At 41.0% G+C, this 13,581-nt stretch overlaps 1 protein-coding gene across 1 annotated transcript in view; it reads right to left on the reverse strand.

Annotated features, from left to right (window-relative positions):
* LAMA2 (laminin subunit alpha 2) overlaps positions 1–13,581 on the reverse strand; it is a 633,073-nt gene that overhangs the window by 255,527 nt on the left and 363,965 nt on the right. Inside the window, exons 15-17 of the mRNA XM_038760171.1 lie at positions 7,614–7,725; positions 1,297–1,350; positions 1,021–1,134 (exon numbers count right to left, since the gene is read on the reverse strand). Coding sequence (XP_038616099.1) covers positions 1,021–1,134; positions 1,297–1,350; positions 7,614–7,725 — 280 coding nt within the window. The remainder of the gene's footprint in view (positions 1–1,020; positions 1,135–1,296; positions 1,351–7,613; positions 7,726–13,581) is intronic.

Genomic DNA, 13,581 nt, shown 5'->3' on the forward strand with positions numbered 1-13,581 from the left:
GAGGAAGTCCAACAACAATTCTGGATGTCAAATTGCATTACAACAACCCTGAATTTTCATTTTAGGCTTTCTCTAGCAGCTATTTCCTCAGAAAAATAAGTAATGAGAAGAGAAAGAGAAAGAGACAGAAAGAAAGGAAGAGAAGCAGAAGGAGGAAGGCAGGAGAGGAAGAAAGAAAGAAAAATATCCTATAAGGCAAGCTGGAACGACAGAATTTGCCTAAAATTCTGTAGGGAAATAGGAGTATGATATCCAGCTAAATTGGCATTGACTCAAATTGTTTCTCTGCAAGACTAATGAAATGAGAAATGTTGTTTCAAGCTTCATGCCATGTCAGACGATATAAAACTAAAATGCCCTTGAGTTAATCAGAACAGTCTATTCAGCATAATTCACCAATTCAAAGGCTTTGATGGGAAAAGTTCCTTTCTTAGTGGAAATGTTTTGGATAAAAAAAGCTGGGTTGTAATTGCAAAATCATGTTGCTTTGCATGATTTTCAGGATTCGTCTTTTTAATAATAGAGGCAAACCACATTCTTATTAAGTCTGTTTGTCTATTAAAAAATAACAACAACAACAGCAACAAAATAAAACCACCAACTCCCAGCTGCCCAAATGTCCGTTGTGGCTCTGTTTTCCCAAGGTTATTATGGATAGGGAATGTGATGCAGAGTGTAAACAGAAAATATGTTACACACTCTGCTATTCATACTAGTTGACGGGAAGGAGGGAAACCTTTGGTTTACCCATTTGTCCATGTTGATCATATCATGTGAGGTCTTGTTGATCCCATTTCAATAGTTCGAGCTAAGGTGACTTCCCAATGTTCCTTCCTGCAGGTTTTCCTGATCAACTCCATCCTGATCCAAAGGCAGTTCAAGATAAATATTTCCCCATGCCAAATTACATCTCCTTCTTTTGAGTACCACAATTTCCGAAGATGGTTAGTGAAACGGCACTGGGTTATCGAGCTGATCTTAATCTCATCAATCACTCTTCCCCGAGGACACTATACTTACCAGGCATTCTCCGGTCACATCATCGCAGGACTCCGCATGGCCAAAGCATTGGCATGGCTCACAAATCCCACCTAGGAGCGTCCCATTCACTCTCCGGTGCCTTGGCCAGCAGGACTGGAAGGGAGAGAACACAGTTGTCAGACTGGGAGCCATGCGATGGGGTTGCACACGACTAAACGTCATCCAGCAAATTTAGAGGGAAAGATAGTCACATGGCTGAGGTGATAGACACTTCGCAGAGAGCTAGTCTTCCTGACAACACAGCTTTGCACTGACCTTAGTTTTATTGGCAGGTGTGAGATTAGAGGAAGTATTAGCTTGATCTTTCTTCTGAAATGGTAAAATAAAGCAGAGAAGTGAAGAATGAAAATATGACAGTGGCAAGACAGGAGCTACAGACTGAAAAATAGCCAGAAGACAAAACACTGAAAGAAAAGGAAAAATAAGGAATATTCTGAGAATCTCAGCTGTTAGAAATTCACTCTCTCTCTCTCTCTCTCTCACACACACACACACACACACACACACACACATTCTATTTCTCGTTTACTCACAGCTCCCACCTCATCCCTTCCATCGCATTTCTGACTTTGAACACATCTTATGCCTAGGACATCCTTAGACCCTACCCTTCCTTCCCTCTCTTTACAAGCCTTCTGAAATTATATCATTTGACCTAGGACCAAATTATCTGAACCTACGAGTCCCTCATCTTATTTGGCCATGTCCACTGCCCAGAGGCATTTACAGATATGCTAGATTCAGTGAAAACATTTCAATTTAATAGATTCATTTATTCCATGAATTCTCTGCACCTGATATATCCCAGGGGGTGACCAAACCTCATGAACTGAAGAGCAGCAAACAAAAAGCATAAAATAGCTGGTCAAAAAATAATTTCTTTAACCAGAGCAATAAGCATGCATGCCTGTGGTAAGGGAGGGTGTCAGCTAGCGGGGTTGGTGAGAAAGAGACATAAAGCAAGATCCAGATGTGGCCCTTCTCACCCAGGTCAACATGCACACTACAGCCTGTGGTCACTGCATAACACAATCAACAATAAGGCACACATGTGGAAACTGCAAAACTAGTTAAGAGGAGTTGTGCATGGCTCACAAAACTTGATTTGGCCACCCCAGATACATACTATATTCAGCTGTGTGTGCTTCCTTAGATTTGCTTCTATGCATTCCGATTGTTCATTTTGGATTGCAAGTTGATCAAGCTCATCAAGAAGTGTACACATGGGCACCTGATACCTTTTGATGAGGATAGGTTTTTCATTGCTTTCTCTCATCCTTAGCAATGGTGATGCTATTTTACTAAGAGATCTGGAAACTAAACACCTTCTGAATTTACAAGTTTCTAGACCCCCTTTTGCGTACCCATCTTTTCACTTTAACGTACATAGCACGCTGAGGGATAAATCATGAAAGATTTTAAAACGCCTAAGTCAGTCACCAGCACATTTCCATCACTGATAAAGTTAGAAATTGAGGCAAGCCCATCAACAGACTTGAACTTTGAACAAGTCATCCCTTCTATTAAAAAAGACAAAGGGAGCTCTGGTTTAAATTGCCAATGCTGTAAGACCGGCAAATGCTCTCCAACCGAGAGTCTCTCTGATTAATAAAATGTTGTCTCTGGAGAATGTCCCCCTAGAGGAAGTTGGAAAAAGAGGGAAAAATAAGGACTCCAGTCAATTAAAGACTATCTCTATTCATGGAATGATGAAGTCAATCGGTAAGTCAATCAATAGTATTTATCAAGTGCTTACTGTGAGCAAAGCACTGTACTAGGTGACTGGAAAAGTATAATAGAATAGGCAAGTGGGATCCCTCTCCACAGGCAGTCTATTTACTAGATGACAAATTTACAGTCTAGATTATCTTAATTGGTGTGGAGTGTTTAAAAATGATCACTGTGGCATTCTTTAAGCTCTTACTCTATGCCAAAATTCTTCTAAGCACTGAGGTAGATACTAGATAAGTGGTGGAACACAGTCCCTGTCCCACATGGGGCTCACTCTCTAATGGAGAGGGAGAAGAGGTATTTTATCCCCATTTTACAGATGAGGAAGAGAAGGCACAGAGAAACTAAGTAATATGCCCAAGTTCAAACAACAGGTAAGTGGTAGAACTGGGATTTAGAACCCAGGTCACCTGAGCACCTGGTCTGTGTTTTTCCTACTGGGCCATGCTACTTCCAGGTAGGGAAATTCTCTTGCACCCCGCATGGCTTAGTGGATAGAGCACAGGCCTGAGTCTCAGAAGTTTCAGGGTTCTAATCCTAGCTCCGCTGCTTGTCTGCTGTGTGACCTTTGGCAGGCCATTTCACTTCTCTGGGACTCGGTCCCTCATCTGTAAATTGAGGGTTAAGAGTGTGAGCTCCACCTGGGACAGGGACTGAATTCTTAGAACAGTACTTGGCATATAGTAAGCATTTAACAAATGCCATAATTATGAGTGTTCTGCACAGAGTAAGTGCTCAATAAATACAATTGAATTAATTTTATCCTCTCTTGCCTGAAGATCTAGAAAAAAGAACTCAGTCCACTCTAGCTTGCTATGACTGATTGGTTTGATGGCTTGATTCTTGGATGGACAGTGATCCAACAAAAGCATTTATTTACTGCTTGGGTGCAGAACACCATACTTGGGGAAGCCCTTTAGAATTAACGCATTTGATGCCTACCTTCAGGAATCTTACATTAATAAGATACTTTAGACTGTAAGCTTGCTGTGGGAAGGGGATGTGTCTGTCAACTGTGGGTTATTGTAGTCTCCAGAGTGCTTAGTACAGTGCTGTGCATATAGTAAGCACTCAACAAATACCATTGATGGATTTATATTTACTTTCATAATTGCCTCTATTGCACAATTGCTTCACTTCAATTTGAGGTGGAAATAAATTGTAAGCCATGGTCCCTGAACACGCCAGGGAGGAGAAGGAGCAAAGGGTGAGGACAGGAAAGAGAAGACGGTTCACTGAGACTGCCATGTCCAGGTGAGAAGGAGCAGAAGGAAGAGAAAGGATAACACATCAGGGACAATTGGGGAGACTAAGTCCTTGAGTGCCTATTGTATAAAGCCCTCTGGGGCACGGAACATCATCAATGTTAATCAATTGTATTTATTGAGCACTTACAGTGTGCAGAGCACTGTACTAAGCACTTGGGAGAGTACATGCTCCCTTCCAACAAGCTTATAGTATAGAGGGAGCATGTCAACCAACTCTGTTGTATTGCATTCTCCCAAGCATTTAGTACAGTTACCTGCACAAAGTAAATACCATTGATTGATTGATGGAGAGTAAGACAGACATGAGAAGCAGTTTCAAATAAATTAGTCAATCAATTGCATTTACTGAACACTTACTCTGCAGAGCACTTTACAAATTCCTTGGGAGAGTACAGTATAACAGTTGGTAGACACAGTCCCTGCCCAAATGCCTTTTTACCTTCCTTATCCTTCTCCCCTTTCCCTCCTCCATTATTTCCTTCTTCCTTTTTTCCTCCCCCTCCCCTTATTGCTTGGCTGGATTCTGATATGACCCCACAAAAGTCTCACCTTTATTTTAATATTACAAAAATTATTATGTTATTTTAATATTACAAAGTAGATCAATAATGCAAGTAATGTGACAAATCAGGAGAGACTATGTTTGGGCTTTGGTTAATACTTGACAGTGTTATATATGGTTTTTGAAGATTTTATGGGAATACACATTTCCAGCTGTAATTGTTTCCATTTTAAAAATTATACTGCTTTTCTACTATAGAGTGTTATATTGTTAAAATAAATTATCATTTTTAATTTGGAATTGCATATTATAAATTATTAAACACACAGATCTAGGCCATATTATGGAAATATCTACACTATGAGAATTGCCATTTAGAAAAATAAGAAAAATAGAAATATATAGAAAAATAAGCCTGCGAGGAAAGATAGGGAATAAATAAAAAGAGAACTAATGTGTCACCAGGATCTGAATTACAGTATCTTTGACTTTTTTTTAATGGAATTTGTTAAGTGCTTACTATGTGCCAGGCACTGTATTAGGAGCTGAAGTAGGTACAGTATAATCAACTTGGACACAGTCTATGTCCCACACTGACTTACAGACTTAATACCCATTTTATAAATGAGGTAATTGAGGCACAGAGAAGTTAAGTGACTTGCCCAAGGTCATACAGCAGACATGTGGCAGAGCAGGGATTAGAACCCAGGTCCTCTGATGCCCAAACCTGGACTCTTTCCATTATGCGACACTGCGCAATTCTGGTTTAAGATGAATTGTCTGGCTTCTTAGTTGAAAATGTCCTCAAGGGTGGTATAGCAAGGGAATATTTCAACCCATTCTTGAATCCTAAAATAAGTAGGACAGTGTAGCTATATGGTGTTCCTTTAGTTTCTTCAAATTAAGATTGACCTAGTTAAGACTTTCATTTGTTCTTCTCACTGTCAATTTGGTAAAGGGTCGGGAGGGAGCTTGTCTGGAATCTCTGTGATTTTCTTTCTAGATAAATGATTCCAGCTCTGATTATACCAAACGCTGTTGGTGAAAACAAGACTTTAATCCTTCTGCAGCATAAAGAAGCATGTTTTAAAGAGACAAAGGGCTGACAAGAAAATGCCACATCAATCAATGGTATTTAAGGAGAGCTTACTGTGTGCACAGCCCTGTACTAAGCACTTTGGAGAGTACAATATAATAGAGTTGGTAAACATGTTCCCTTCCCGCAAGGAATTTTCAGTCTAGAGTGGAAGGCAGCCATTAAAATACATTACAGATACGTACAAAAGTCCTGTGGGGTGAATAAAGTGTAAAAATCCAAGTGTAAGGTCAATACAGAAGGGGAAAGGGAGTAGTGGAAATGAGAGCTCAGTTGGGGGAGGCCTCTTGGTGGAGATGTGATTTTAATAAGGCTTTTATGGTGAGGAGAGAGATCATCTGTCAGATATAAAGGGGGAGGGAGCTCAGGGCTAGAGGCAGGATGTGAGCGAGGGGTCGTCATCAGTGAGTTGGTTGGGATTAAAGGAGCAAAGTGATGGTGCTAAATTGGAAGAAATCAACCAGATAGAAGAGGGCAAGGTGATTGGGTGCTTTAAAGCTGATGGTAAGGTATTTCTGTTTGATGTGGAGTTGGACGGGCAACCGCTGCAGGTTCTTGAGAAGCAGAGGAAAATGGGCAGAACAATCTGGGCAGCAGAGTGAAGCATGAACTGGAGTAGGGAGAGACAGGAGGCAGGAAGATCACCAAGGGGGCTGATGCAATATTCAAAGCAAAATAGGATAAGGTCTTGGATCAATGTGGTAGTAGTTTGGATGGAGAGGAAATGACAGATTTTAGCGATGTAGTGAAGGTTGAACCAACAGGACTTGTTCACAGATTGAATATGTAGTTGAACGAGCTTTACAGTCTATAGCATTTGATATTCATGCCATGCTCAGCCCCACAGTACTTATATATATAAGCTCATTTTGAGCAGGGAATGTGTCTGCCAACTCTGTTACATTGCACTCATCCAAGTGCTCAGGACAGTGTTCCACATACAGTAAGCACTCCATAAATACCATTGATTGATTGATTGGGAATCAGAGTTGCCTAGTGGAAAGACCCTGGGCCTGGAAGTCAGAGGACCTGGGTTCTAATCCCAGCTCTGCCAACTGCTGTGTGACCTTGGGCAAATCACTTAACTTCTCTGTGACTCAGTTTCCTCAATTGTAAAAGGGGGATTAACTACCTGTTCTCCCTCCTACTTAGACTGAAAGCCCCATGAGGGACAGCAACTGGGTTCCACTTTTAACTTGTACCTACCCTAGTGCTTAGAACAGTGTTTTACACATAGTAAGCACTTAACATACCATAAATAAAAGAAGAAAGAAGAAAAACATTGATATCCAAAATGAATTTTAATGTCTAATTTCCCCTCTAGATGTAAGTTCCTTCTGGTCAGGGAATGTATATACCAATTCTGTGGTACAGTATTCTCCCAAGTGCTTAGTACAGTGCTCTACACACAGTGAGCACTCAGACTGTAAACTCGTTGTGTTCAAGGAATGTGTCTATTTATTGTTGTACTCTTCCAAGCATTTGGTACAGTGCTCTGCATACAGTGAGTGCTCAATAAGTACAACAGTGAATGAATAAGTACCATTGATAGATATACTCTGTCACTTGACTGCTGAGTGACCTTGGACAAGTCACTTAACTTCTCTGGGCCTCAGTTACCTCATCTGTAAAATAAGGATTAAAAGTGTGAGCCCCATGTGGGACAACGCAATTACCCTGTATCTACCCCAGCACTTAGAACACTGCTTGGCACATAGTAAGCGCTTAACAAATACCATAATTATTATTATTCTTCTACCTGTAATATGTTTAGTGTCCATCTCTCCGGCTAGATGTAAGCTCCTTCAGGACGGAGGTCAAGTCTCCTATTCGTTGAATAGTATTTATTGAACACTTCCTGTGTGTCCTAAACTCCCAATATAGTGCTCAACACACAATAGGTGTTCAACGCATACAATTAATTAACTGAGTTAGCTTTGAAGACAAAACCTCACAACCACCATCAAAAACCTACTTCACAAGAAGCACCACTGTATCCAGGAGGACACTGGCATAGTTCCACAGCACTGGCAATGTCTCCATCTGTGGGATAAGGAACTGCTGATTCAAGGTGAACAGACTTTAACCTGTGAAAAAGGGGAGGAAAAAATATGTTAAAAAGGGGTGACCATCAGTGACTTTAAAAACCAGCATCAGTGAAAAAGGCATCATAGCTTTTTTTGGTTCTCTTTTCTTACAGTCATATGAAAGTAGGGAAGCAACATGGCCTAGTGGATAGAGGATAGAGGACCAGCCTGGGAGTCAGAAGGACCTGAGTTCTAATCCTCACTCCTCCACTTGATAGCTGTGTGACCTTGGACAAGTCATTTCTCTTCTCTGTCCCTCAGTTACCTCATCTATATAAATAGGGATTAAGACTGTGAGTCCCATGTGGGACAGGGACTGTGTCTGTCCCAATTTGCTTGTGTCCACCCCAGCACTTAGTACAGTGCCTGGCACATAGTAAGCACTTAAATACCACAATTGCTATCATTATTATTATCATTACTACTAAGATGAGGAAATTTCCTTTCTTGGGAAGACAGCATGGCCAACACAAAACAATATAGGACTGGGAATCAGGAGAGCTGAGTTCTAGGCCTCTCTCTGCCACTGGCCTGCTGAGCAACTTATGACATGTCACTCATACCCTACCCAGGTGAGAGTATTATGCCAGATGCTTGGGGGACATAGATGATAAGTATAAAATCCTTGGCTTTCATGTCAAATTGGGAAGACAAGTAGATACAAGTTGGTGAATATATTAATAGAATGTGAAAATAGATATGAAAAATAAACACAGATGCATAAATAAATTAATACAAAATGACACATCAACAGGGGCATAAGATTGCTGAGGTGGCCTGAGGGGTAAGGATCATGATGATGTGGCGGATTTATCAAGGAATATTTCCTGGAGGAAGAAACATTGTAGATGGACTTTGAAGAAGGGGAAGGAAGGATGATGTATGAGCAACGGTTTGGAGGCAGACTTGACAGTGGAAGATCTTTAGAAAATCACAGGAAGTACATATTCTACCTCAGAAAATTCCCCAGAGGATTTCATTTCCTCTCCATACAAACTGCCTCTATGCTAATCCAAGCACTTTTCATATCCTGCCTTGACTACTGCATCAGCCTCCTCACTGACCTCCTTTTCTCTTAATTTTTCCCACTCCAGTTCTTACTTCACTCTGCTCCCTGGATCATTTTTCTAATTTCTCCATTTCTCCAAAACTTCCAATCACTTTTGTATCAAACAGAAACTTCTTACTATTGACTTTAAAGCACTCAATTAGCTCTCCCCCTCCTTCCTTATCTCTCTCATTTCTTATTACATTCCAGCCTACACACTTCATTCCTCCAGTGCCGACCGATTTACCGTACCTTGATCTCATCTAAATCTCGTGGTCAACCACTTTTCCATGTCCTCCTTCTGACAAGAATGCCTACCTGCTCCATAAATGACACACCATTAACTCCCCACCTTCAAAGTCTCATTAAAATATCATTTCCCAAAAGAGGCCTTCATCAACTAAGCCCTAACTTCCCATAATCTCTCTCTCTTCTACATCACCCTTAATCACTTGATATCCACCCCACCCTTAGCCCCATAGCACTTAGTACATTTATATAACGTGTTATAAAGTCTTCTTCCCCTTTAGTGTGTAAACTACTGCAGGGCAGGGGACATGTCTCCCAATTCTGTGGTACTGTGCTCTCCAACCTCTAAATACAGTTTTCTGCAAACAGTAAGTGTGCAATAAACACCACTGACTGGTATACTGTATTACGTTCTCCTATCTGCAATTTAAGGTATTGTTCATCTTTCCTACTAGACTGTGAGCACCATCAGGGCAGAGGACAAGTCTACTAATTCTATTGCTCTCCCTGTCCATTGAGAACTCCTCAAGGGGAAATGGTCTTGAATTCAAGTGGGAGAAATTGTAGTTGTATATGCAGAAAGACTTCTGGACTGCTTAGAGAGGGAAATAAAATGTTAGAAACACAAACCAGAGCAGTTATGATTCTCCATTCCCATCTATCTTGGATGGTTTACTACTGATTCACCTGGAAACATGAAGGCTGATCTAAATCAACTTTTGAGATCCCTTTAAGCTCTAGAGTTTTACAAGAATCTGTGATTTTTTTTTGGCCCAGAAACGATGAGCAAATGGTAATTAGAGAAACAAAATTAGAAGCCTAGAAACCAAAGCAACACACAAAAAAATCAAATAGCTTTAGAAAGAAGACCCATCAACCCAAATATTACTAATGAACTGCCAAATTTCATTAGTTTATTGAATAGCAGCTGTTCCTTCCCTCAACTCATGTAACCATTTCAGAGTCATTTCTCCACCCAAACATCTCACTTAATAATATTCTGCATTTACATTCACAAAGTATTACCAACGTTCATTAGTTTCTGTTGTTTGCTAAATGGGCTTTTAATGTGTTTAGCAGTTTTAAGTGTTAATCAGTCTCTCAGAAGAATGCTGCCATAGATTTTTTTTTTGCCCTCTCATTGTGGTCATTTCCAATCCTCAATACCATTCTGGATTTATTTAAATAAATAACACTTGTACGAGAGAGACAGATTTGGGAGAGTAAAGAATTCTGAGAAATTTGTCCACTGAAACAAGTACGTCTGCTGACTATTACTGCCTCTTGAGTATTACTTCTAAACACAAGCAAGATTAATCAGAAGCAGGTCCGAGCAGATGGGATACGATCAGCATATTCTCTGCCACAGAATCGGGGCAAAACAGATGGGATACAATCAGTGTATTCTCTACCACAGAAATGGGGCGGAGCAGATGGGATGTGATTAGCGTATTCTCTGGCATGGACAAAGGAGAGAGTTGATCGGGAAATGACGAGTGTATTCTGCCACAGGTCTGGTTCTGATGGTAAGGCTGCTGTCCAAAGAATCAAAAACTGAAGAATTGGTTTCTTAAAAAATAAACAGCAGTGTAACAATACATGATGATCTAGTTTCTCACCTTTTTCATATGGCAAATCATTTTGATTTCTATTTGAGAATAACAATTTTTTAAAACTATCTTTTTCCAGTGTTTCCTTCCTTGCTACTGTACACTTTTTGGGTGTCTAATTTGAAACATGTCCCTGTGCATTTTTCTAGTATGAGTCAGAAAGCATGTTTATGTAAAATTTGTAAAGAAATTTTCAACTGTTCTAAAGACTAAGTTGGGAATTTTGAAAAAGACGAGATTGAAAGGGACACATATGTTCGGTCATGTATATGAAGATTTGATAGGATACTGCAATTTATTTCTACCCAGGTATATATCCTCTTAGACCAAGCTCCCTTGAAAACCCAAATGAGCCTTCAGAATTGTTGCAAACTCTTATTTGAATGTCATCTTTGATATTATTCCTTTCAGCAAGTGCGGAAGGAAGAACTATTTCTCATATAATACAATGCAGATTCTGCAGAATGGAGACAAGATTGGTTCTCTTTTTAGCCTCTCATCTCAGAATCAGGGTTTAAGAAAATTGCCCACCTACTCTGCCAACAACTTGAACGGCTTGCCTCTTGGGGCCTTCATAGTTCCTGTAGGTCTGTGTTAGTCATGGGTATTTTTGGTCTGTGTAGCCCTTCATTCAGTGTTTGCACAAAACACTGGGCTAGTCACAAGGGAAGGGAGCAAGGACGATAATTCAGACAGTCTCTAGCCCATCAGAGAGCTCATGGTCAAATAACTAAGAAGTAGTGTGGCCTAGTGGAAAAAGCATGGGCCTGGGAGTTGGAGGACCTGGGCTCTAATCCTAGTTCTGCCAACTGTCTGTTGTGTGACCTTGCACAAGTCACTTAACTTCTCTGTGCCTCAGTTACCTAAGCTGTAAAATGGGGATTAAGACTGTGAGTCCTGTGTGGGACATGGAGTGTGTCCAACCTGATGATCTTCTATCTATCTCAGAGTGTAGTATAGTGTCTGACACAGTGGAAATGCTTAACAAAATACCATTAAAAATACAGAAATGGGAGGAATGGAGAAGGACAAATGAGGAAGGATTGAAGGACCCATATCAACAGGGCTGCTGCTGCTCTGCCCTATCTCACAAGCCCTTAGCTTGGCTTTGTCCTCCACTCATCTCTCTTATTCCACCCACATATTCAATCTGCCACCAAATCCTGTATGTTTTACCTTCACAGCATTGCAAGGGCACAAAATCCACCCTTTCCCCTCCATCCAAATTGCTACCATGCTAAACCAAGCACTTATCCTCTCCTGGCTTGACTACTGCATCTGCCTCCTTGCTGACTTGCAGGACTCCCAGACTCCTCTTTCTTCAGTCCACACTTCACTTGGTGGCATGGATCACTTATCAGCAAAAACATTGAGTCCACGTCTCTCCACTCCTCAAGAACCTCCAATGGCTGCTCCTCCACCTCCATATCAAACAGAAATGCCATAGCATTGACTTTAAAGCACTTAACTTTCCCCATCCAACCTCACCTCACTAATCTACTACAGCCCAACCTGCGCACCCTGCTTCTCTAGCGCCCAGTTTATTCATTGTGCTCTGATCTCATCTATCTCCTTGCCAACCCTTTTCCCATGTCCTCTCCTTAGCCTGGAACTCCCTCCCCGTCCAAATACACCAGATCATCACTTTCTCCACCTTCAAATGATTATTAAGGTCACATCTTTTCTAAGAGGGCTTCCCTGATTAAGCCTTCTTTTCTCTGGCTCACTCTTCATTCTGCATCATCTACGTGCTTGGTTCTGTGACCTTTGGACATTTGATCTTTGTCCCACCCCTAACCCCACAGCATTTATGTGTATATCTTTAAATTATAGATTATATACTACTTATTATTTACTCATATTAATGTCTGTCTCCCCCTCTAGACTGGAAGGTCATTATGGACAGGGAACATGTCTGCTAATTCCGTCGTACTCCCCAAAGCACTTAGTACAGTACTCTGTATGTAGTAAGCCCTCCATAAATACCATTGGTTGATTTTAAAATGAGGAGAAGCAAGGGCACATGTAGACTGTAAGCTTCTTCTGGGTAGAAAATGTGTCTACTAACCCATATTGTACTCTCCAAAGTACTCAACTCAGTGCTCAATAACTAAGATCGATTGATTGATAATGCAAGGAGGAGTGGGTGCATAATCCTGGTATAACTATGTGAAATAGATTTAGTAGATCTATGAATGCTTGTGAGAAAGAGTATGTATGGGTAATGTTTCCAATTATCTTTGAAGTTGGATGCCCAGTTGTGACACCAGATAGCAATTGACAGTAGGGGTATGCACTCTTTGGGCTCCATGCTAGTATACCCCATGACTGACCCAGTAATTTGCTAATGTCATCCTAGACTCCTTTTGGCCTACCATCCATCCTTTTGGCACCATTAAAAATCACAGGAAGCCTGCACCCCTAAAGGCTGGTTATTGGATCACACTACCATGCCTTCTGGTCATAAACAGCTATTCAGGAATTACTTTGTTAAGGGTTTCAGTAGCAACAGTCACTTGACGCCAAAAATTTTATAGTAGTCCCAGGAATCAACTGCCTATTCCCTTCTGGGTTTGGTTTCTAACATAATTACCTCTCTTTAGCTAATGCCAGTCATCCTTACAATGGGAAAAGCATTCCCAAACCCTACCCTGGTAGTTGATTGTGCTGATTTCCAGGCTTTTTGTCCAACACCATCCTCTTCCCAATCAGATGCCTCATGGGGGCCATTCTCTCATCACTGCTCTGGGCTTCCCTCAACTCTTTGCCTCAAATCCTCCCCTGCAACTGTTTGTGGTCCAGCTGATACAATCAGCTGAGTGGTTGTATGCCAAACAGCTACCCACTTGGAAGACTGCCTGAGGAGTAAGCAGATTCCCTGTTCTAGAAATCCCTGGGTTATGGCTGAGTTTGAATTGTCACTGAATGAAAGTATTCAAGGGGGCAGGG

Source organism: Tachyglossus aculeatus, chromosome 2 (genome assembly GCF_015852505.1).
Source record: "Tachyglossus aculeatus isolate mTacAcu1 chromosome 2, mTacAcu1.pri, whole genome shotgun sequence".
NCBI classification, from domain to species: domain Eukaryota; kingdom Metazoa; phylum Chordata; class Mammalia; order Monotremata; family Tachyglossidae; genus Tachyglossus; species Tachyglossus aculeatus.